Below are 25,050 nucleotides of genomic sequence, written 5' to 3'. Positions count from 1 at the left end.
GTTCCTGTTTAGATTGTAATTTAACTCCAGTCATGATTTTTGCTGGGCACTATGAAAGGTAATGTACAGATGTTTCAAAAATAAACTATCAAGACTGGATAAATGCCCACATCAAGGCCCCTTTTGTCTTGTACCATTTGGATCAATCATACGTGCTCAACATAATGTTGGAATTTTCTTTTCCATGGAAAACAAGTGGTTACTCTGAGTTGGAGCATCCATTGTGGATTCAGTGGTGCAGCAACATTTTTGTTTATGGTTAAGACTACAAGATACCCTAGCTGTAACTGGCCCCAGATATGGTCCAGAAATTAACATGTTCTCCTTTATTCAAGCACTTCAGCAGTGGGTATTAACAAGGTTTTACATTTTTGTTGGGACTATTCTGGGAATATAATTCACTATTGATCGGAATTGATAAAGTACTTTGATTAAGTACTTTCTTGTTCGCCTTATATATGAATGCCAAAGCATGCGGCTGCCCTCTATGCTCCTGCCACATGCATACACAGATCCTCTGTAGAGGGGCCGAGGTGTCCATTTAACGAGGATTCCATCAGAAATTCCTCTAAATCCACATCCCTTTATTGGGGTAAACTTCAATATCATCCACACTAGGGCCAGCTAAACCTGGCTCTTCAACTTAGAACAGGGCGAAAACATGGCCTATGCAAAAGCATTCTCTATAGTTTCTAGTCAATGTACAACTTTAGTTTGCGGGGATGGGTGTCTTTAGTAGAGGGCTATTTTTATAATCATGTGCATCCTCCGTCACATCCTATTATATGCTTCAAAACCTTCAACTGTAGGGGGCCCAGCATGGTTTCCTGCCTTTAAAGGCTTGGGTGTAAACCTTTCGCAGATATTGCACTGCTCAATGTGGTCCCCAAGTCTAAAGTGTAAAATCTTGGCAGGTTTTTAAACCATACAAATTGCACTTGGGGAAAACAGTAAATGGAGCCTTCCACATTGGATCAGTCATTCCTGGGGCTCCGAGACAACAAATTGATCTGCCGCCAACATCAACACCAAAACATTGTCAAGACTTGCCTATTTTAAAAAGGTGCTACTAAACATCACAGTATAATATACCACATCGTGTTGGGTTGAAACAGCTTTCTCTCAAAACAGATACAATTAGTGATGTGGGAAATTCCATACCAAATTGATGAAAGATTTGCATGTCTAATTTCAAGTCAGTCACCACACTTTGGTCTTATATTCCTCCTGCTCACCTTGTTCTAGGGTCTTCATCTGGACGAATAACTTTCTACGCACAATTAACCACAACTGCTGGAAAATTGATCATAGGGCGTTCCCATGCAACTAGGACGAGCAATCGCGTCCTTATCCCTTAAGGGGTTAGTGAGTTTGCATGCAACACCGTGACCTCGTCACAACTATTAGGTCATCTTTCCTCAGATGTCAAGAATTTCGATTCTTATCTTAAGAAAATGGTTGTGTAACCAACAGTTAAGATTGCCATCTTTTGCAACCAACATTAACTGATCTTCCATGCCAATCAGGACGGAATGTTACAGTCTGTACGTCTCTACCTGAATGTGAAATGGATGGAAAGGTGTCAGCTTCCAAACGTCACCACCACTCAGACTGAACAGAAGGCAAAACAAATCTGAGGGCATCAACTTAGTAGGTAATTGTGGGTACCAATACACAGTTTCACAAAAGGTCACCAGCATCCCCGTATTACTGCACGCTCAAACTGTAGACCATCTGAAACAAAATAGATTTGCAACAGATTTTACACACAAGCACAAAATATAAAGCATCTTTTCCATACGAAATACGGGCAAAACTTTGAAGTTTGCAACACTGAAGGAAATCAAATTGAAAGCAAAGTAAACACATAGATTTCCAATGAAGAAAGGAAACAAAGAAAGCTACTCTACATCAGATTCTCAACTGGGGAGGCACAACAATAGGCTACAAATAATGCTCTCCAAGTAGCCTTCAATAGCCAAGATTCAAAGCCTGGATCTTTAACACATTTACAGGCGATAGCACAATCAATGGCAAATCTAGTGTAGCATAGATCTCCAATAATGAATGAAATGTTCACTCCTACGGTCCAGCAGTCCAGAACAGTCTAATTGCATTACAAAACGTTTAACTTACAGGGTCCATATAATTCGGCTTGAATCCTTGTCGTCTCATTTCTTCCTGCTCTCTGTGACGCATAAACTCTTCTTCACGTATCCTTCGCTCTTCCTCTTGCCTGGTAAATATTTTAAACCATTATACATGTTTCACAAATTTGTTTTAAAACACACAAATTCCAATTAATATGAAAAAAGTATGATTTAAATGCTTTACATACTCGCCAACAGCACCCTTAACCAAAGTCTATTGGATCATCTGGGAACCACAGTACTTAAGTGACCCTCTGATGCTCCGTTAGACCATTTTTACAACATCACTATTGAAAGACACTGCTCCATCAGAACCAAACCAGCATCCTCTCTCGCACCCTGCTCCCCTCCCCCCGTACCTCCCTCAACTGGTCCTCGCCCATTTCCCACCCTGAATCTACTGTCCCACAGCCACCCCTCCGCCTCCCCTGGAGACGCCAGCTCTCTCTCACTCCTAAAGAACATACATCCTCAAACTGGGCAGGCAGTGTCACTATAACCTCACATCAGCCCTTTTCCGTGAAGCTTTCAAAACCCCTCATGTCAAACTACTTAAAAAAACCTACAATAAAAGCCTTCGGCCACCCTCCCTCCCATCTAACTACTATCTCCAACACCCACTTTATCAGTAAACTCCTACACTTCACAGCATAAACCCAGTTCTGCCTCTACACAGAAACTAATGAACTACTTGATCCTGCCCAATCAGGTTTCAGACACTTCAGAGCAACAGAATCCTCCCTAGGAGGGAAGGCAAAAAAACAAAAAAAGTCGACTCTGAAGGACGTGCTGAACTTATTCTCCTTGATCGCTCTGCTTCCTCTGACACCATTGACCACTCCATCCTCTTGGACAGGCTCCACATCTAGGCATAAATGACTCTGCACGAAGATAGATTTCCTCCTTCCATCATGTTTCCTTCTTCACCCCCTTTCTCCCCACCAGACTCTCCACTGGGGTTCCTGAAGGGAGTGGAGATCACATGGGGGGGGGGGGGGCGGTTGGGGACACGGTGGCCTCCATCTCCAAGCCCCGTACCTGCACTCATCAGCTCTAACAATCTAACCTGCTATAACTACGCCAATAACCATCATTTTCAAGATTACCAAGTCACCGGCCTCCCCCATCCTGCGACTGAAATTGTTCACTAAATGATGGCTAACCACGACATCCTCAATCCTTCACTCTTTCCCCAACCCACCCCATGGCGTACTTCCTTAGGACCCCCACCTGTAGTCTCTCGGTAAAGAATCTGGGATGCCCACTGAACTTTGATCTTACTCTCACCACAACACTGTCCAGAACATGTAACTTTCAGCTACGCATCATCAGACTACTCTTCCTGATCTCTCCTACCACCCACCCTCCCCAGAGGCTCAGTAAATCATCCTCCATCTTACTATGCAAACTCCCTCTACCTGGGCGACCCTGCTTACCAGCTCAAGAAACTCCAGCAAATCCAAAACTCGGCAGCAAGACTCTTCCTCACACTCTCACCCAGAGAACACATCACGCCTGCCCTTAGAAGCCAGTGGCGCATTCCATCAGCCGGCGGGAGACCTTCCAGGCCATGTGCATCTCTCAGCAACCTCCACAATACTGGGCCAGAATTTCTCCAACACAAGCTTACACAATGTACCAACCCATCCAAAACCAGAGATCAGGCTCTGCACTCCTCCATTTGAACATCCCCATTCAACTCCAGAGTTGGATAATCCCCTTCTATGTCCAAGCCCCACCATCTGAAACGACATACCCATGAACATCCACCGTAATGAGTAACTACTTCAGGAAAGCCCTCAAAACCTGGTTTTCCCGCCAGCAACTTGAAGACAACTGTCCTCTTAACACCTTCATGGCACCCAGTCCGGAATAATCAGTGCCTCCCAGTATATGATACAAAGCAAGGTACAGTATGATCTGAGCAGACGAAACGACCTCACAGAGCTGCAGCAACCTCAAAGCTGCGACTGATCAAGGTACGTAGTCCCGCACCAATTTGGTGGACTTCAGCCAAACATGGCCTCCAACTTGCACATGCATAAATACGCCATACTAAGCACATCATTCTTTGCCATGAGAATGCAGCAACAATCTATGTGGTGCAACTGCACACACTATTCTCTTGACCACCTCAGCACACATGCACGTATGAACACCATCATGCGTAGCTTACTGGGACTACAACAGCCCAACCAACAACCAATCTCGGACAAATCGAAACGGTCAGATTAGAATTTGTGTAACATCTTGACGTTGGTCCCCCGAGGGAATTCCCCCATAAAACATGTGGATGCCATACTAATGGTATAAAAGTGCTATAGAAATGACAAACTACTAACTTATCAAAAAAAAGACCCACTGATCTTTACTTGGTGCCAATTTCGTGGCATAACCACGATTCACTTTTCTATATATGAAGGATAGTTGTCGAGTAGACATTTGGTCCCAGCACAGAAGAGAGATTACACTACATAAATTGTAGGTCATGGTGTGGCTGGGTTATATGCAATGTTGCAACTAAATATGCATTCAATGTAGTTAGAAGAATTCAAAGGAGTTGCACTTTATATTTTAGTTGCATGCATTTTTAGAGTCAAAGTCAGCAGCAACATGTGTAGCAGTGGCATGGATACTATGTATTGTGCAATGTACATATTGTAGTGTTGAGAAGCATGAAGAAGGGAGCTTTCTGCATGTGAGAAGTTAATTGAAAGGGAATCTGAATGGGGTTTATTATGAGAACTCACAGAATACAGGTTTCACCTATTCAGAGTTTCAAAAGGCTGCAGAACTCCTGGATTCATAGGAATTCGTTTTTTGCCTGGTTTGGAGAGCTGGCTGACCTATGTCACGGAAGTGGGTAAAAAGTGAACCGCATATGGGCATTTGTGACGTCCTGCTGTTAAGGAGAATTCTCAGAAGTGTGCCAATTCCCTCTACCTTACAGAGCACCAGCAACTTTATTGATTTCTTTAACCTGGAGAGAGTGACCCTTCCCCGCCCCCCCCCACACTCATGTATTGATTTTGTACAATGTGTTTCTTTTTGGTTGTGGAGTCTGACAAACTCCATAGGCATCTTTTACCATGCGTCACAGCACCTTCAGTGCAGTGACACAGGGAAGTCTTTCAGATTTCCGAGAGGTTTAAATACCTTCTTTTGGATAAACTGTTTTCCAGAGCAGTTAAGTGAAAGGGAGTAATTTCTTACTTGTAACTCCATTTCTCCAGCGTTGGCATCCTTCATGGATTCACATGCTGTAAATATTTCCCCATCGTCAGGCTGGGAAACCTCAGTAACTTAAACTTAGAGTTTTCCTATGGAAAATGTTAACACTTTAGTGTCCGATCAACGTCCTTTTTGGGTGCTTTAAGCCCCACAAATAGGACGCCCGGTATAAATCGCCCTGCTACTTCCCTTCAGATGTTAACCCCCTAAATAGCGAACCAGAAATCAGGTTTGCCTGCAGGGGTGGCTGGCAGGCGCATGTGAATCCATGAAAGATACCAACCCTGGAGAAATTGAGTTACAGGTAACAAACTACTACCTTATCTAGCATTGGATCTTTCATGGATTTGCATGTTGTGAATATATTACATAGCAGTACAACCAATGTGTGGCGGTGTGTCACATGCAAAACAAAAACAGTACTTAATCATATCCACGAGACAACAAACCCAGTAAGTGAGATAGCACATAGAAAAAACCCAAAGCTACGGGGCCTACCTTATTGGAACAGGCATTGGAGGACCGCAACCCCACTTGCACATTTTACACATGTTGCTGCCCCAGACAGTAATGCCTGGTGAGGGTATGCAGCACCGCCCAGGAGGCTGCCTGGCAAATGTCCACCAGCGGTATCCCAGAACACAATGCCGCTGATGCTGGGGACCGCGTAGAATGAGCTTTCGGAATCCCCCTCAAAGGCTTGCCAGCTTGTGTGACAAAATGAGAATGTAGAGGAAAGGCCGCAGGAAAGTCCATGTTTGGAGATGGACTGGCCCTTGTTGGAGGGCCCAAACGGCACAAACGGATGTTTTGACTTCCTGAAGTCGTGTGCGAAAGTCAGATAAAACTTTAGTGCCCTCTTAACGTCCTGAGAATGCAGGGCTTTTTCTGCTGGCGTGGATGCATTAGCAAAGAAGGTGGGTAATGCAATAGAAGCAAGTTTGTGGAATGCTGACAGCCCTTTCGGAATAAAGTACGGGTTAGTGGCCAGGAGAAACACGTCTTTCAGAAACCTCAGGTAAGGCGGGTCAATGACCAGTGGCTGCAATACAGACCCGCCTGGCCAAGGTAATTGCCACTAGAAAAGCCACCTTCCATGAGAGTAACTTTAAAGCAGCCGGCGACATGGCATCAAAAAGAGGCCTCATCAAAGCCGAAAGAACCACATTAAGGCTCCACACCGGTGCAAACTTCTTCACCGAAGGAAATGTCTGAAACCACCCCTTCAAAAAATGTTTCACCAAGCAATCACTGTACAGAGGAGCAGCATGGCGCCTTCTCGTTAATCTAGAAATCGCTGGCAAATGCATCCTAATGGATAACACCACGCCCCCCCCTTCTGCCAGGTGTAACAGGTACGGGAGAACCTGCGCCGGAGCAACGTCCAAAGGCTCAACCCCAGGATGACCCTTACACCATTCACAGAATCTCATCCATTTAGCACCATACGAGACATTCGTAAACAGCACCCTTGCTGCCTCCAAAATACGTCAACATTCGGGGTATTCTAAATGACCGAACTGAGTGGTCAGGAGCCACACCGCCAGGCTGTGAGACGCCGGATCATGATGGCCACACTCTGCCTTCGTCCTGAGGCAGGAGATCAGGATCCTCTCCCAACCTAATCGGCTCCTCCACCGCCAGATAAATATCTGAAAACAAAGTCTGCCTGGACCAGAACGGGGCCATCCAAATCATTTCACACTGGTACTTCCGAATCCACTGGATAGTCCCCTGTATGAGCGGTAAGGAGGGGAGGGGAGGGGGGGCGAGGGGAGGGTGGAGGGCGAGGGGGGGCGGGCGAGAGGACACAGGCGAAGAGACCCCGTCCATGGGAACGAAAACACGTTCCCCCAATGACTCGGGAGGAGCCCCTCTGCCGGCGTACTCCAGACACCGCTTGTTTTACCTCGCAGCAAACAGATCCAACGGAGGATGCCCTCATCGCCGGAAGATTCGTGCCACCTGCTGCTCTTTCAGCCTCCAATCGTGCAGCTGTAGGGCGTGCCTACTGAGCGCGTCCACTTGAACATTCAGAACTCCGGGAAGATGGAAAGCGACAATGACGATCCCTTTAGCTAGAGCCCAATGCCAGATTTCCTGAGCCTCCTTCAACAGGACTCTGGAAAGTGTGCCCCCCCCCCCGTTCCCTTAAATAGAACATGGTGGTGGTATTGTATGTTAACGCCGTCATCACCGCGGAAGAAACGACAAACGACTTCAGGGCCCAATGGACTGCCCACAACTCGAGCACATTGATATGTAACAGTCTCCACCCGAGCCCATAGGCCCTGTACATGTGACCTGTCGAGGTGTGCCCCCCATCCTACCTGGGACGTGCCCACTGTTAGGGAGAATTCTCAAAACTATGTCAATTCCCTCCACCTTAGAGACCCCCAGCAACTTTACTGGATTGAGTACTTCATTTTTTTTTAACCTGCAGAGAGCAAGACCCTCCTCCCCCCCCCCCCGCACTTGCTCATGCATTTTAATGTGACTTTTACCTCTGTTTCTTTTGGCTATGGAGTCAAACTGTTAGGGCAATTGAAACCCACTAATGATTCCTCCTGTAGAATGCCAGCATATGCTGCTAAACGGTTAGCAAAGGAACCAACGTCATTTATGGGGGTCTTTGAGAATAAGTCACTTCAAAATTCACAGGTACCAGTAGCTCTAAAAAAGCACCAATTCATCCCCTATTAAAGAAAACAACTTTAGACCCGGAAGTAATGAAGAACTACCGACCAGTGGCTAATTTAATGTGGCCAACAAAAATTCTGGAAAAGGTGTGTTCAGTTCCAGGCCTTTGTGGACGAAGAGAACCTATTGGATGATCTTCAATCAGGTTTTCACCCAAACCATGGCACAGAATCGGCTCATAGCAGTGCATGATAATTTAATGGAGGTAACCGATAGGGGAGGATCCACAGTGTTATTAATGTTGCATCTCTCGCGGCTTTCGATACTGTGAATCATCAGGTAATGGCTGAACGGATTAAGCAGGTGGGGAAAGCCTCTAAACAAGTTGTGAAGTGGTTTGAATCATTTCTTAAAGAGATAACTCAAAGGGTTATACTTGATGGCTTTATCTCACAAATGGTGGAACTTGATTGCGGGGTGCCACAGGGCTCGTCTGTCCCCACTCATCTTTAATCTTTATTTTCGACCAGTTTTTAGGATTTTCAGGAAATATGGTTTGCTATTTCATTCATATGCGGATGATACACAACTATATATTGAGTTACAAAATAATGAAGAGGACTTTGAAAGAATTGATCAATGTATGAAGGAACTTAATGAATGCATGAAAAACCATCTACAATTAAACGCTGCTAAAACAGAAATTATACTGTTTAGTTCAAAGAAAAAAAAACAGCAGGAACTCAGAGCTCTCCCACTATGATTCTTGGAGAACTGCAATATGCTAAAAAAGTAAAAAACATAGGTTGCTAGTGGCAAGCAAATTTGAATAGATATGCCCAAGTAGGGGCTTAAGTTAAAACAGTTCACTTTGCACTTCGATCATTAAGGAAAATACTCCACTACATTCCAACTGAAGATAGAGCAGTGGTGGTGGGGCCAATGACCAACCCACACCTAGATTATTTTAACAGTTTACTGGCAGGGATTCCTCAGAAGCAAATGAGACTCCAAAGAGCACAAAATGCAGCAGTGAGAGCCATTGGAAACTTAGAAAAGTGATCATGTGTCATCTATGCGGAAATCACTCTACTGGCTGATCGTGGAAGATAGGATCACATTAAAGATGGCATGCCTAGTGTTTAAATGTACTAAAGGGCTGGCCCCCACATATTTAGCTCATAAAATAATATTTTATCAGCCGAAAAGGAATTCACGTTGAGGACAAACTCTTAATTTGCATTCCACGAACAAAATTCACTACAAGAGGAGATAGAAGCTTTGTTGTCTATGGACCCAAAGTCTGGAATCAACTTCCTTTCGAAATTAGAAAGTGTGAAAGCCTGGACCTCTTTAGAAAGATTGAAAACCTTTCTATTTAGATAAATGTAAACAGGTAAACTAAATTAAACCCTCATCTCTTTTTCTTCTCTTATGAAATCCGCAATTTCTTATAGTTGCCATCTGCACCTAAATATGGTTGACTCCGTCTGGTGCACGTAATAAATTACTCGAAATCAAGCAGCAGTGGCGATTCTTTTCCCCAAAGCATACAACCTTTGTCATAACCACTCTTTGTCTGGTGGTGACTCGCCTGTAGACAAGGGTACCCCTGCCCTTTTCCTTGTAGTCGTGACCAGAGAGTCTGGTATAGCATATATAGGGGATCAGTAGGGGAGGGCCGAAAATAGTTTCTCCACCCTGGGTTCAACTGCTCTAGTCTGAGAGGGTGTCAATAAAGAGGGGGCTATACACCTCTTGATGGAATTGAGAAAGGGGAATAGCTTGGCTAGCCGGAGGCTTCACTTAAAATGACCTCCACAAAATCTGAGTCTACTACAGCCTCCTGTGTGACTATCTAGAAGTGCTCTGCCGCCTTCCTAAGAATGGCATTGAACGCCATTTGGTTGTCCACAGGAGAGGCCTGACGCCCAGGTCCCGAGTTTGAGTCAGGGTAGCCATGGAGGGTTCTCACCAACAGGTTGGTCCTCTCCCCAATTTGCGGTGTGCTCACGAGGATCATCAAAAGGCTCATTCCCTGTGCATAAGGGTCAGGGGGTACCTCTTCAGGGTCTGAAAGGTCAAAGACCTCATGCAGAGCATCTGAGGTCCTTTGGCATTTAGTTACTGTGGGTGCAACAAAAAAGGGATATCCTCCCGAGGCCTTTTTGATGTAAACTTCTCCGAAAAATCTACAAATGTTTCTAGCCTGTTCATACACCCCTCAAGTTTCTCACTGGTCCATTTAGATGACCTAGAAGTGTCTACGGGGGGAAAAAGGACTCCTCTGTAGGATCCTGTAGTCTAGAACGTCAAGCCTTTTCACTGAGAGTCTTGGACAAAGACTGGGCACTCTAAAGTTTTGTCGCTCTGGCGCCTCAACTAACTTTTGGGCCTATCCCGCCCTTCTTGGCATTCAGACGTATGTTTCCTAGCTGCCGAGACCATCTTTGCGAGGCTTTTCGTGATGCTCAGCGTTACAGGAAGATGTTTAGGCTGAAAGGGCCGCTGCATGGAAACTTTCAGCGCAACCGGAGTTTTAAGCAGCGGTGCACTCTTAGAAGGCGCATCGACGTGGGATTTAGTGCTGGTGCCCTTAGAGTGTCCAGATGCATGCTGCTAACGCGGTTGCAGAGAGGGCTGCCAATCCTGTGAATCGGCAGGTGCCGCAGAGGAACCCAACCCACCGTTGGCACCTTGGACCGTTTTGACTGAGACCGAAGTGGTTGCTTGCTTAGTCCCATGTGATGTGGATGCGTCCTCGTCGCCAGGGTGTAACCTCCCCATAGCAGGACTTCCGTGCCCAATAGGCACGACGGACTGCTTGGAGCGAGTATGCTCCGTTGTCAGGTCAATGGTGTCTGTATCAGAGCCATGGTTGTCGCTATGGGCCTCATCGCTTTCGACGGCTGAGACGGCGGGGGAGCTACCCTCGGCCTACGACATTGCATAGGCCGCAAACCGTTTTACACAATGCTCCTTTATGGTCTTAGGCCTAAGGCGCTTACAGTGCCGACAGGCCGCTTCAGCGTGGTTGAGGGGAAGACCCTTATTACACAGAGGGTGTTTGTCTTTCCAGGGACATTTTCCCTTACAGGAAGGGCAAAATTTAAATGAGTCCGGATCATAGCCCAAGGTAACAAGCAACGATCGTTACCAAAGGAGCAAAGAGGGGAGAAGAAAAGAAAGGAAACCCCCAGATCCCACTCTCCCCACTGTGTAGGCCAGCCAGAAGGCCCAGCCACGCGGTCAACAGCATTGACCAGAACGCCAGCCGCCAAAGTTTGTTCTGTCTTCGGCAGCAGTTCAGTAATCGAAGAGGGGATAAATGTTGTATAAATGACCAAAGGTCGAGATTTTTACAAATTAGCAATGTTAAGAGCTTCGCATGAGGCGTCCAGCTAGGTGGACAGAAAAAAAACAATCTGAGGGACCTCGACACATGAGGATTTCTGGGTACACTACACGTCACGTTAGTGATAGTGTTACAGACAACTATGCCGACGTCCCCTTTCGATCCTCGAAAAAGCAGATGCAATACTCCGCAGTTACCACTAGACATCCAACTATAAGCACAGCATGTGATTCTAAGCCGTTTAACAAGCATCAGAAATTAACATACCACAGGGTTGAAGGCAACAACTGAATGCAAAGTCATTTGTTAGGTTTCTATGGCCAGATTGGATTCTTAAATGCAAAATTACAAGTTACTCATCGTAGTGATTAAGTACTCATAGTCCCCTTTCCTCCATACTGTAGGGGCGTCCCTTCCAAGGGATGGGAGACAACCCTTTTCACCAGAAAAACCTTCCCCGTTAAATTTCAAGGCGTGCGGGGGTGTGGCCTAGGGAGCATGCGCTGCCATGACTTCGCCCTCCCGCGTTACACCTCAGTCCCCATTGACAATAGCTTTAACATTGCCTAATGACAAGTATTATGATGGTGGGAAGTTGGTGGGACGTATGGAGGAAAGGAGACTATGGATTAAGTGTACGTTAGTCAATACGGTGAGTAACTTACAATTACGTCCCGTCCCCTTTCCTCCATACTGTATGGGCGATTACAACTGATTGTAACCCCAGGGTGGAGAGGAGACCCTCCTTAAGCAAATAGATTCCTGAGAACCGTCTGTCTGAAAGCCACATCAGATCTAGAGCTGGCATCCAAACAGTAATGCTTGCAGAAAAGTTGAGGGAGAGGCCAAAGTGGCCACCCTGCTTATGACTTGCCAGGGGACATGGCGCTGGAATGCGATGGCCGTTGCCTTGGCTCTGACTGCATGGGCATGCATGTTGGCCGGGAGCAGTTTGTGCTGGCCCTCATATGCTTCTTTGATGGCTGAAACCATCCAGCGGGATATGGAAGCCTTAGATGCCTAGTAGCCTGGCCTCAAGGCAATGAAAGTGACAAACGGGGCATCCGACTTGCAGAAGCCCTTGGTCCGGTCCAAGCAGAATTTTAGGACACGCCTGACATCAAGGCAGTGCAGCACTCTGTGCCTCGTCCTTGAGATCTGGAAAAACGTCGAAGGACCATTTCCTCGTTCAAGTGAAATGCTGAAGGAACTTAGGTCAGAAATGCCAGGTGAATCCGCACGACTACCTTGTCCTTGTGAAAGGTGGTATATGGTTCAGATGGGACCAGCACTTGGATCTCGCTGACTCGGCGAGCCGAGTCAGACTATTAAGGCCATCTTGATGGTGACCAACCTGATGTCCAAAGACGCCACTGGTTCAAATGGTTTGTGTGCCATGGCGCCCAAGACTATGTTAAAGTCCCACACCGGGTGCTGTCTCTTGACGGGCAGGTAGAGCCTAGCTAGACCAGTCAGATGTCCGACGATAGGGTTGGAGGAGGAAAAATGCCTTCCTCAGAGTTCTTTTAAGCCCCAATGACTGCAAGGTACGTGTGGCAGGCGTCCACCTGCACGCCCGAATGAGTGAGGTGCGCCGAAAATGATAGCCTGTCGTCCAAATTGCAGGCAAGGGGTCAATTCCCCTGGAGTTTGCGCAGTGGCAGAATCTAGTACATTTGCTTTTATACTGGGCCCTGGTGGCCTTGCTCCCGGCGCCCTGTATGATATCCAGATTAGCCTGTGACAGGCTAAGGTGCCAAAGCGTTACCTGCTCAGGTACCACGCTGTGAGTGCTAGTTTCCCTGGCACCAGGGGGATGATTCTGCCCCCCCTGCTGTGCCAGAAGATGTGCTGGGCCCATCGGAAGGTGTATCAGGGCACCTCCAAGAGGCTGAGGAGCTCCGAAAACCATGTCCTGGCCGGCCACCATGGAGCCATCAGAATGATGGAGTCAGTGAGGCTCCTAGATCTTGCAAATTACCCTGTGGATCAGGGGGGTGGGCGGAAAAGCATAGGCTTTCATGCCGGTCCACTGGAGGTGAACTGCGTTGCCCAGAAAGACGGGGCCCCGACCCTGCCAGGATGCAAACTGGGGACACTTCTTGTTGTGCCAGCTGGCAAAGAGATCCACGTGGGGGGTGACACCACCTGTTGATCTCCTGAATAACGATGTTTAGCTGCCACTCGTAACAGTCCGCTCCCAGCCTACTGAGACTGTCCACTTCCAGGTTGGATTTGCCCAGGAGGTGGCCTGCCGAGAGGTATCATTTTCCAGGGCCCATTCCCACATGCTGATCGCCAGTCTGCACAGAGGAGGGGTTCTGGTGCCTCCCTGCTTGTTGACGTAGTACATGCTGGTCGAGTTGTCTGGATAAGGACAACCTTGCCCAGAAGTGGTAGGAATGCTCTGAGCGCTAGCCAGATGGCTTTCAGTTCCAACCAATTGATGTGGAATTCCTGATACTGTTGAGTCCAGGTGCCGTGGACCGATAGGCCGTCCAGGGTGGCTCCCCAGCCCTCGACCGGGGAGTCTGGTGACGGTGGCCTGCTGGGGGGCCGAAAGGGCTTGCCCCTCCCTAGGTTGCAGTCCCTGGACCACCACGTTAGGTCCGGGTGGAGGGACGGAGGAACGTTGGTCTCCGATTGCGAGCCCCGCTCCAGATACCATGAGCCCGCAAAGTGCTGCTGAATTCTTCACATCCTTAGTCTTGTGTGGACACTGCCAACAGGACTGCTACCAGTAGACCCAGGAGATGTTTAACCCACCAAGCCGAGGTCCCTTCTCTGCTGAGAAAGTGGGCGGTGGCCTTCTTGATAGCCGAGATTTTGCCCTCCGAAGGGAAGACCATCTCGGAGCACGTGTCCCAAATAATACGTCATAGTGTGCGTAGGCTGCAGCTGCGACTTCAAGGTTGAGCGAGAAGCCCAGATCCTGCAGTGTGTTCATAAGGGCCTGGGAAGAGTTGGTAACCGCTTCCGGAGAGGTAGCCCTGATGAGCCGGTCGTCGAGGTATGGGAAGATGTGGAGGCCCTGCGCTCTGAGGAGAGCCGCCACAGCGTTCACGAGTCTGGTAAAGACCCTGGGGGCAGAGTTGAGGCCAAATGGAAGGACTTTGTATTGAAAATGGTAACCCATGATCCTGAACCGTAGGAAAGACCGATGGGGCTGCCAAATCGGGACGTGTAGGTACGTGTCCTTCAGGTCCAGGGAGCACATCCCGTCTCCCTTGTCAAATGTGTCTGATATAAAAGCTGGCATAACCATCTTGAATTTTTGCAGTGGTAGGGAGAGGTTGAGGGTGGAATGGTCCAGCACACTCAGGCCCGCCTGGTGGTTCTTCTGAATGGCGAAAATCCTGGAGTAGAAGCCAAAGCCTCACTGGGAGGCTGGAACTTCCTCCACTGCATGGCCCTCTACGAGAGGCTGGATCTCTGCTAAGAGTTGCTGTCCCAACCTGTGGGAGTGGAGGGGAATGAGGAGGAGAGGATGGGATGGGAAGGCGGTAACCCCATGGCTACTACGGAGAGGATCCAGGGGTCCACAAAGTTCTGGTGCCAGAATTTTGCATGGAGAGGAAACCTGCCAGCCCCCCACTGGAGACCCGTGGACCCAAAGGGGCGTGTCATGCCTTCTTTCCCTCAGAGGCTGATGCCGAGGAGGGGAGTCGAAAAAGGCCCTCACGCCCCCCTCCCTTTTTTTGTTTGTGCCAGTTCTGAGACCGTGAATGGTCCGGCTGCCTGGATCTGCGTTCCATGAAGCTGCGGAACCCTCCATATGTACAACCCTTTTCCAAGCGTTGCTGAGAGTACGACTTGGGCGTGGTCTTTGTAAGAATGGATAAAGACTTTGCAGTTTGTGAGCTGTTCCTCTTTTTGTCCAGCTCTTTGTCCGTAGAGAAGTGGAAGAGGGCCCCCCCCCCCCACCCCCTCGAACAGTAGATCCAGAATGCGCTCCTGGACATCCGTGTTGAATTTTGTTGAACAGAGCCATGCTGTTCTCATGTCCGTGGCAATGCAGATGGCACGGCTTGATGCATCCATATGAGCCACTGTAGATTCCATGAGGTCATGCGCCAGGAGTGTGGCTTCGGCTAGCCCTGCCTTGAAGCAAGAGTGGCACTGGGCAGGGAGTTCCGGGAGGAAGTCCGCAGTTTCCTGCCACAACCTTTGGTTCGCGGCAGCCAGCATGGCATCTGCGTTGGCCCGAAGGTGCAAGGTGGTGTTGGGAGTAGTTCTTTTTGCCGTACACCTCCAAGATAACCTTGCCTAGATACGCCGCAGAGGAAGAGGCAGAGGACGACTGTGGCTTGAAGATCCTGCAGCAATCACTGAGGAGCGTGGCGGAGGATGGGGTCGAGAGCAAGAGTGTATTCCCTTCCATCTGCCTGTGCTTGGCGTCCAGGTGTCGATTGACCGGCTGGACCGAGTGGGGCTTAAGCCAACCCTTCCTGGCCAGGGAGACTACATCGGTTTGCAGTGGAATCCCTGGGTTGGCAGAGGGGCCTCTGCTGGCTGCTCGGGGGAGGCCCAGGTAGTCCGCCAGGCAGCAAGGCATTCGTGGAAAGCCCTGGCTAAGGATGGTGTGTCCGGGTCCTCCTCCTCGTCTGTATCCTGCAGGTCTGGAGGAGTAGATTGTGCCGGAGGCTGGGGTACAGGGACCGCAGCCGGATGTGGGGGAGGTTGCGGAGTTGGCTGCAGAGCCGGCTGCACCAGGGTCTGGGGGCCCGATGGAGGAGTTTGTGGTGCCGCTAGCATGGCAGGGATTACTTCCCTGACCGCGTCTTTGATCACCCCCATCTGAGGAGACCTCATGAGGCTGAGTAACTTCTAGAAGTACCTCCTCACTGGCCAAAGAGGTGGCAGGGGGTACCATCAGGGTAGGGGGGGGCTGCTGGGGCCGCTGCCTACCCTGTCCACATGGACGCAAAGGAAAGCTGCCCTGCGTGAATGAAGGGTAGACTGTAGGCCATGTACCTGGTTGAGGCCAGTCCCCACCTTAAAACTTGTTCTTTGCCGAATTCCTGGAATGGGATTGGACAGGTGTCTTTCTGGCACGGCGGCCATTTTGTGGATCTGCCTGACATGTTGCACGGCCCGCTGGGCACAGCCTCGTCCAAGACTCTTGCGTGTGGATCATGAGGCCTAGCCTGCTCCTCAACTCGGTGGGTGTGGGACCCGGGGGCCAGTAAAGCTGGGTTTAGGCACCCCCTCAGACGTATTGCCGGTATTCGAGCATGGCCTCTCGGACACGTTGCCAGTGTTAGGGTGTAGCCCCTTGGCCATGGTGCCGGTACAAGGGTGGAGCCCCTTGGGTGAAGACCCGGTACAAGAACTTCCGGTCCCTCGACATTGCTCCCGGAAGAATCAGGATCCCTCGAACCGAAGGCCGGTAGCTGAAACAGCCTCTCTGCATTTGCCAGTAGAAGGACCTGGCCGGTCCCTCCCATGCGGTAGAGTGCCTGAGAAGGAGTCTCCATTGTGGGGTGCGCTGGAAAATAATCGGCCCTACCTTGGGCTTTGTTCGATGCTTCACACTTCTTGAGATCCTCTGGAGGCAACCTCTAGAAGAGCTCCCTCCACTTGACTAGTCTGTTCTTCAGCGCCTTTGAGGACAGCGAGTCACACGCCGAACACGATTGCCACCCGTGGTCTGTGCCTAGAAATAAGGCATCTGAAGTTGGGAAGAGCCCACTGCAGGATGGACACCTGCTGAACCATGTAGAAGTCAACATGCGCTGGAGAGGAGCGGGACGCCTGAGGACAGAGTACCTGAATGATGGCTAAGAAAAAAAAAAGGACGTATCTGCGCGTGTAATTACATGGCCGAAGCCAAACCCCAGGAGCGCTGGTTAATTTGGCCATTCCCGTCGAAGCGGAAAAGGGGACTGAGGTGTGGCGCCGGAGGGCAGAGTCAGGGCAGCACATGCTCCCTGGGCCGCACGCACCTCTAAATTTGAAAGGGAAGGTGGTTTTTCTTGTGAAAAAGGTTCCGTCTCTTGGAAGGGACGCTCATACAGTATGGAGGAAAGGGGGCAGGACCTAAGAGTAAGAATGATATGCTGGGTCACAAGCTGATTAGGCCTGCAATTTGGGAAAGTTTCACAAACTTTCACCGCAAGAGTTAGGTTCTCTCAACCGGATGGCACACCTTTAAGTGAAGCAAAAAGATGTAGCTGAAGACATTGGTTCCTGGCAGTTCCTTCAGATCTCGCTGTTCCTGAGCCTCAGTCGTGGGGACAAGAGGGAGGACGTCAGGGGACTGGCACTGCACGGGATCGTTGTCGGAGCAAACAAAATGGAGTCACTTTGGTTCAGTAGCCGTTGCTTCAAGACAAACCGGTTTCCTCTCCCTGGCTAAACCTTAACCAGCATTGAGAATGGTTTCTAGGTGTCTTCTGAGCCGATTGGTCCCACCAACTCAATGGAAGAAGCCGTCCTTGAAGGAGCTCTGTTGAATGAAGTTCTGGCGATTTGGATGTGCAGCAGGGTTTCACCGGGCAAACCAGTGGTTGCAGCAGCCGTCCTGAGGTAGTCTTCGGTTCTTTCGTTCCAGTAGTTGGCTGCCTTTCAAGTCCTGTAGACTCAGTTTTCTCCCATTCATTCCAGCATAGCTGCCACTCACCCAGCAGGGTGGCTGTCCTTGCCGAACAGTCATCCAATCACGCCAGAGTGCATTTGGGTATCCTAGGAGACCAAGCACAGGGAGTTTCAGGCACCTCCCTCACTTCCTGCCCACTCCAGACACTCGGGCGCCAGAGACAGTCTTCAGTCCTGAAGCCTGCCGAAGGCTCACAAAGACCAAACCTGGTTTGGCGCGCAGTTAAAACACCAGCAGGACCCTTCCACAAAAACGGTGAAAAAAAGCTACAAGTTTTTACAGCGGGGTCTTGGGCACCATATTGAAAAACAAGGTGGCCCCGATTTTTAGCTACCGGTGTTAGCGGTCGGAAAAACTCAGGATAGTTATAAAACCACTGCCACCAGCCATTACAATAGGAAAGGGTAGCATTTGACTGCTACAAGAGTGTTTAGACACAGGGGATACTAGGTAACCCCTCCAGCACTCCATTGTAAGATGGGGTGTGCTGGGTCTATGAATTTAGAAAAGTCAATTTCACTTTACATTCTTTGGGAAACAGTTTATCCCAGAGAAGGTATTTAAACCTTTGGGAAGTCTAAAAAGACATCCCTGTGTCATGGCACTGAAAAGATGCCTATGGAGTTATCTTAAAACTCCAAAGTCAAAGAACACAAATATAAAACACATCAAAATACATGAAAGCGTGGGAAAAATAGGCTCACTCTTTCCAGGTAAAAAATAAAATCAAATCCTCATAATCCAGCAAAGTTGCTGGGGGTCTCTATGGTTAAGGGAATTAGCACATTTATGAGAATTCTCCCTAACAAAGGCAACGGGCGCTGCACATGCTACATATACTGCGGATTAAGTCGACCATCGGATGGAGGCCTTCAAGGGTCATCGAATCATAGACGCTACCGCACTTGGCCCTCTGTCAAGAATTTTTTTTTTTCTTTTTTTCAGAAGCAGCTGAAGCTGGAATCAAAGATAAGGAATACGTGGGAGGACACCATTCGAAATGAATATTCTTAACAGGTGCTAAACACACCCCTACCATGACAGCCGTTGACCTACTTAGGGCAGCACATAAGAACTGACAGGACGACTTGGATGACAAAAGTAACTTGGAAATATCAAGCAGCGAAATGTACCTGGGACAAAACTATCCCAAAACTGGACATCTGCCATAACACATGCCACCTTGGAGTGCAATTGCATCCAGGTTAAAAAAACTCCAGCAGGTCTGTCACCAACATGGAGCAATGAAAGTCAGATATGCTTTATGAAAGACAAAAGTACTGGGAATTATCGAGTTGTGCAAACCATGTTCCTGCATATGACAAAAGTAAGAGAAGGGGAGTGAAATTGCACCACCGGCTTTTGATACATGGGTGGATAACATTACTTCGAGCACGAGGCTGCACCAAGTAGTCATGACAAACGTGTTCCAAGCCACAAGGCACAACCTGGTGGCTATAGGAAAACCTGTGTAGTGCAATTGTTGCAGACTGAGAAAATAAAAATCTGCCTGAAACTAAAAGGTTCATGATTATCATTTTACAAACAAAAAGTGCGTTAGACAAATAGGTTGTGACAACAATTAGTTTCAAAATATTAAACTACCCATGAATTACAAAACAAATCAGCAAAAAGTCTTTACCTCATTTGAAATTGCCTTCGCTTCTGAAGCTCATGATTTCGCAGATCTTCCAGGCGCCTAAGCTCCTCCTGGCGCCTCATAAGATCTGTAAAATTGAAACAGTTTTATCAAGATTGGCAAAATACTCAGATTCCTCTAAAAACATACCCATTACCAAGTTTACAATATCTGCACTTTCGTGTCCCTAAAATGAAGAGATCACAGAAACTGTTCATACCCTGTAGAAATACTGCATTTACCATACGACACATGCCCGGCAGATGGTGTGTTTTATTCTAAAACGTGATTGTTTTCTCATCTCACTTTATCGCTATGATTTCCAAGCATATCAGGGTTCAAACTTGCCAGAAGCTGGGAGCCATTTAGCTCCTGGTTATAGCCAAGGGTAGCCTGCTTAGCTTGAAGCCAACACATACTAGGAGCTACTTTTGACTCATGGGGCAAGTACTGCTATACAAATCTAGCTATGTGATTTTAACTGTATGTTTGGGAATGTATATAAAGGACAATACACTTAAGCAACATTTGGAGCATATTGGATAACAGGAAAAGCAACAGAAAGTTACAGTTAGCATCTTGCACAAAGTTAGATTTGCCGAGCACTCAGTACTAGCTACTGGTTCCAAAAAGGGAGCTCCTGCCTAACTGTTTATGCTCGATACCCAGGGACTGCCTTTTGATCCTAGACATCCCAATTTTGATCCCTGCACTGGCTGGTTTTTGGGGTCGGAGGACTTTTTAGCTTCACTCACCTACTCAACTAATTTTGTTTAGGATGCACTGGGTAGTCCTTTAGACTACCACAGCTGTGAGGTCTCCCATTTCATTATTTTCTCATTGCAGCACAAGCCACGGCAAGTCGAAATGTTGCAGGGCTCCTTTACCATTTGTTTGTGAAGTGCACAGAAAATACTGAAGACCGGAAACAGACTATTTTTACTTTTTCCAGTTCACTATTGTGCAACTGGATTTTTTAACCTGAACACGCCCTTTTGAGTACCATATACTTCATGTCTGCCTTCCATGGTATAAGCCAGTGGTCCATAAACTTTAAGCAGAGTACCAGTCATTTAAAAGCATTTACTGCTAGTTTCCAATTAAACGCAGTAACTTCAGATGGATTTCTGTTAACTGATCTGGCAGACCGATTTCTGGTGGCCACCCTAGTTCTAGTGTACAGGGGAACTGAGAGGTTGGCCCAAGTCCAATCAAGGTAGCAATGGCTGGCAGTCAAAGCTATTAGGAGTTTGAGTGGGATCAGGGGTCCAAAATTAGTCCACACGAAGCACACAATTCAATTTGGACAGGAAGGTACAGCAATACTATATTTATTCTAGGCCCATAACAGACTAAAAATGAAACAAGCAGGTAATATCACACCCCAACACTCAGTAATAAACAGTCACCAAAGGTTCTTAAAATGCATTCAATGACTTCAATCAATAAAAAGGTAAGTGATGCAGTAAGATGGCACCAAGTCCAAATAAATCTAACCTAGCTTCAGAATTTCAATGCCTTTGAAGAGGGGCCTTCTGCCCAAAAGCGTCAATGCCTCACCCAGTGTGCATCTGAAGCAGATCAAGCACTTGTGTTGCTAATGCGAGAAAGAAATGCAACAAAGTTACTGGTAAATAAAATTCTTTCCGGTTTCACTGCTCAGGTTAGTTGAACAAAAAGCAGTGGAATGGAAGGATAGAAAGACTTGTTCTAAATATTACATTGAGAGTAGGAAAGAAATGCCACTGTCTTAAAAAAAAACCTGCACCCCGACCCAGAATCAGATCAAAGCACTGGATGGTTTGTCCATGGGTGGGGTTTGCAGGGGTGTTAGCACATTTGAAAATGCCCCTCAATTCCCCCACAAACTCCATAGGCATCTTTTTACATTGTCACAGCACCTTCAGTGCAGTGGCACAGCAAAGTCCTTCAGATTTACCAAGGTTTAAATACATTCTATTGGATAAACTACAGTAAAGTGAAATTGACTTTACTTTCACGTGTAATTTTCTAGCCCCAGCACACACCATCTTACAATAGGGTGCTGGAGGGGTTAAAAACTGACATTTTTGTAGGTGTTTTTCTAAAAACGGCTGTTTTCCGCAGCATTTTGCAGGATCGCAAAATCGCTATAAGCTGGAGGGTCTGCCAGACCCTCCAAGATTTTGCGGCATGAAATGGCAAATTTTGCGGCAGAAACCTTTATTTATGGCTGCATTTTTGCAGCACACTTTTTATTGACTGAGGGTGCAAGGCTGCAAGAGAGCCAGGGTGTCAATATGTGAATCTTTTATATCAAATAGGAAGAGTCCTAGATGTCTCTGGCTTGGCAGAACAGTTTGTTTTGGCTAAGTTTTTTGGTTTAATGTGCATGCCTATTTAATATTATTAATGTTATTAATCATCAATTGTAATGAAAATGTTCCTTCTATGTCCCCAATCCCACAAACACCCACACACCTCTCACCCAACACACGTCTCAGCAATTCCCCCATCACAACTTGTATTTTTGAACCTCACGCTCAGTCATACATCCCCTATGTAGAGAAAATCACGAAGCAGTCAAATGCTACCCTTTCCTCTCGAAATGGCTGGTGACAGTGGTTTTACAACGAACTACCATGATTTTTCCCCACCGCGAACACTGGTAGTGTTAAATCGCAAGAGCCATGTTATTCAAGATGGCTTCTGAGCCCCCTTTATTTAAACAGGTCCCGGTTTTCTTTTTTCGCCATTTATTCTTGGAAAGGTCCTTATAGAGTTTGTCTCTGCATGACACATCAGGTTTGGTCCCCATGTTCCCACGCCGGGCTTCAGAACTGAAGACCGCCTCTGGTGCCCAAGTGTCTGGGGTGGGCAGGAAGTGAGGGAGGTGCCCGAAACTCCCTGTGCTTTGTCTCCTAGAAGACCCAAATGCACTCTGGCATGATTGGCTGGGAGAGGACCAGATTGTGAGCGTTACTTTTAAGATGGCCTAGAGCTTTTGGAAGATCCTTTAAAAGCAACGCACACAATCTGGTGTTCCTCTCCTTGGCTATACAGTTACCAGCAGCAACACTGGAAATTCAACCAGCTCCGAGATGATTATCAGAAATCAGTTGAATGTGTTCAGTATGGAGGGTGGACACCCAGACAGAGCTCTGGCTGCGTTAGGCCTGAGGAGACGCATAAGCTAGTGGTGAATGCTCAGCTAGCACTGTTTAATTAGGATGATGGGTAGTTTGTGAGATCATGTTAGTATGAGAACAGCTATACCGAATGTGTCATAGTATAGCTGTGTCCTAGTTGAGTGATGTGTATATAAGAGAGGGTAAGCCTAGTAGTGTGATAATTATAGGCTACTCACCGTAGTGACTAACGTACTCTTAGTCCATAGTCCCCTTCCCTCCATACTGCATGGGTGTCCCTCGCGAGGGACGCGAGACAGAACCCGTTTCATCAGAAAAATCTTCCTTCCCTCCAAAATTCAGAGGCGTGCAGAGGAGCAGCCCTGGGAGCATGGGCTGCCCTGACTCTGCACTCCGGCCCCCAAAGATGCGTCAACATGTTTTACCATTGCCTAATGACACTAGAATATTAGGGCGGAGGATGGTGGGACGTATGGAGGAAAGGGGACTAAGAGTATGTTATAGTCACTATGGTGACTAACTTATAAGCCCCGCCCCCTTTCCTCCATACTGCATGGGCGATTACAACTGCATGTAGCCTCAGGGTGGAGAGGAGGCCCTCTTTAAAGGAAACAGGTTCCGGAGAACAGCCTGCCCAAATGCCGCATCTGATCTGGAGCCAGCGCCCAAACAGTAATGTTTGCAGAAGGCCGAGGGAGTGGCCCATGTGGCCGCTCTGCCGATGACCTGCCAGGGGACGTGACGCTGAAAATCGATGGCCGTTAACTTGGCCCCGACTGCGTGGGCATGCATATTTCGCCAGGAGGGGTCTATGCTGGTCCTCATACGCTTCCTTGATGGTCGAGACCATCCAGAAGGAGATGGAGGCTTTTGAGGCCCGATAGCCTGGCCTGGAGCCTCCAAAGGTGACAAATAGGTCATCTGACTTGCTGAAGCTCTTGGTCCGGTCCAGGTAGAATTTCTGAGCACGCCCGACACACAGGTAGTGCAGGACTCTGAGGCTCGTCCTTTGGATCTGTAAAGAATGTAGGAGGAATGATCTCCTCGTTTAAGTGGAAGGCTGATTGTACCGGTAGAAATGCCGCAGGACCACCTTATCCTTGTGGAAGGTGGTGTGCGGCTCTGAGGTGACAATAGCCTGGATCTCGCTGGCCCTGCGCGCTGAAGTGAGGCAGACTAGCCGGGCTGTCTTGATTGTGACCAGCCTGATGTCTGCCGTCGCCATCGGCTCGAAAGGCTTGTGCGCGAGGGCGCCCAAGACTAGGTTTAAAATCCCACACCGGGTGTAGTTTCCCGATGGCGGGTAGAGCCTAGGGAGCCCAGCCAAATGTCTCTTGACTATCGAATTGGAGGAGAAGATCTCTTCCTCTGAGTTCCTGAATGCCCCAATGGCTAAGAGGTATGTGCGGCAGGTGTCCACCTTTACACCCGAGTTGGCGAGGTGCATGGAGAATGACAGCACATCCAGTGAGCAAGCCAGCGGGTCAATATCCTTGGTGCGTGCCCAGTGGCAAAACCTGGTCCATTTACTCATACTGGGCTCTGGTAGCCTTGCTCCTGGCCCCTTGTATGATTTCCAGGTTGGCTTGCGATAGGCTGAGGTGGCAGAGCGTCACCTGCTCAGGAACCATGCTTTGAGGGCCAGCTTCTGGGGATCGGAGTGGATGACCCTGCCCACCCTGTTGTATCACAAGATGTGCTGGATTGGCGGGACCGCCGAGGAGCTCCGTGAACCATGGCCTGGCTGGCCAACACAGGGCCATCAGAATAAGGTCGAGTTGGTGAGACTCCTTGAACTTGCAAAAAAACTGAATCAGTGGGGTGGGCGTGAAGGCGAATGCTGACATGCCGCTCCACTGGATCCACAAGGCATCGCCCAGGGATCCTAGACCGTGCCCCTGCCAGGAGGCGAACTTGGGGCACTTGTTGTGCCTGGTGGCAAAAAGATCCACCTGGGGGAGGCCCAGCAGTGGAAGATCTCCTGTGCAACGAGGTCGTTCAGTTGGCACTTGTTGTCCGCTCCCAACCTGCTGAGCCTGTCTGCTTCCTGGTTGGATTCCCCCGGAAGGTGCACCGCCGTGAGATGGATGTCATTCTCCAAGCCCCATTCCCACATGCTGATCGCCAGTCTGCACAGGGAGGGGGTCCTGGTCCCCCCCTCTCCCCCCTTTGTTGATGTAGTACATACTGGTCGAGTTGTCCATCTGGATGAGGACTACTCTTCCTTTGAGGCTTGGGAGGAAGGCTGTGTGTGAGCCAGGTGGTGTTCATTTCCAGCATATTGATGTGAAACAACTGTTCCTGGCGGG

At 48.4% G+C, this 25,050-nt stretch overlaps 1 protein-coding gene across 4 annotated transcripts in view; it reads right to left on the bottom strand.

The window, feature by feature from the left end:
- Positions 1-25,050, bottom strand: part of PSPC1 (paraspeckle component 1) — a 998,435-nt gene that overhangs the window by 693,004 nt on the left and 280,381 nt on the right. For all 4 annotated transcript variants that reach the window (XR_011284271.1, XR_011284272.1, XR_011284273.1 and 1 more), the window contains exons 5-6: positions 19,617-19,701; positions 2,137-2,236 (exon numbers count right to left, since the gene is read on the bottom strand). Coding sequence is in view for 1 of the 4 variants with exons in the window: in XM_069640796.1 (XP_069496897.1) it covers positions 2,137-2,236; positions 19,617-19,701 (185 nt within the window). In the remaining 3 variants the exon portion in view is untranslated. The remainder of the gene's footprint in view (positions 1-2,136; positions 2,237-19,616; positions 19,702-25,050) is intronic.

The sequence above is a fragment of the Ambystoma mexicanum genome, chromosome 7q, assembly GCF_040938575.1.
Source record: "Ambystoma mexicanum isolate Mex_15411 chromosome 7q, UKY_AmexF1_1, whole genome shotgun sequence".
Classification (NCBI taxonomy): domain Eukaryota; kingdom Metazoa; phylum Chordata; class Amphibia; order Caudata; family Ambystomatidae; genus Ambystoma; species Ambystoma mexicanum.
This window is presented reverse-complemented; position numbering and strand designations above follow the sequence as displayed.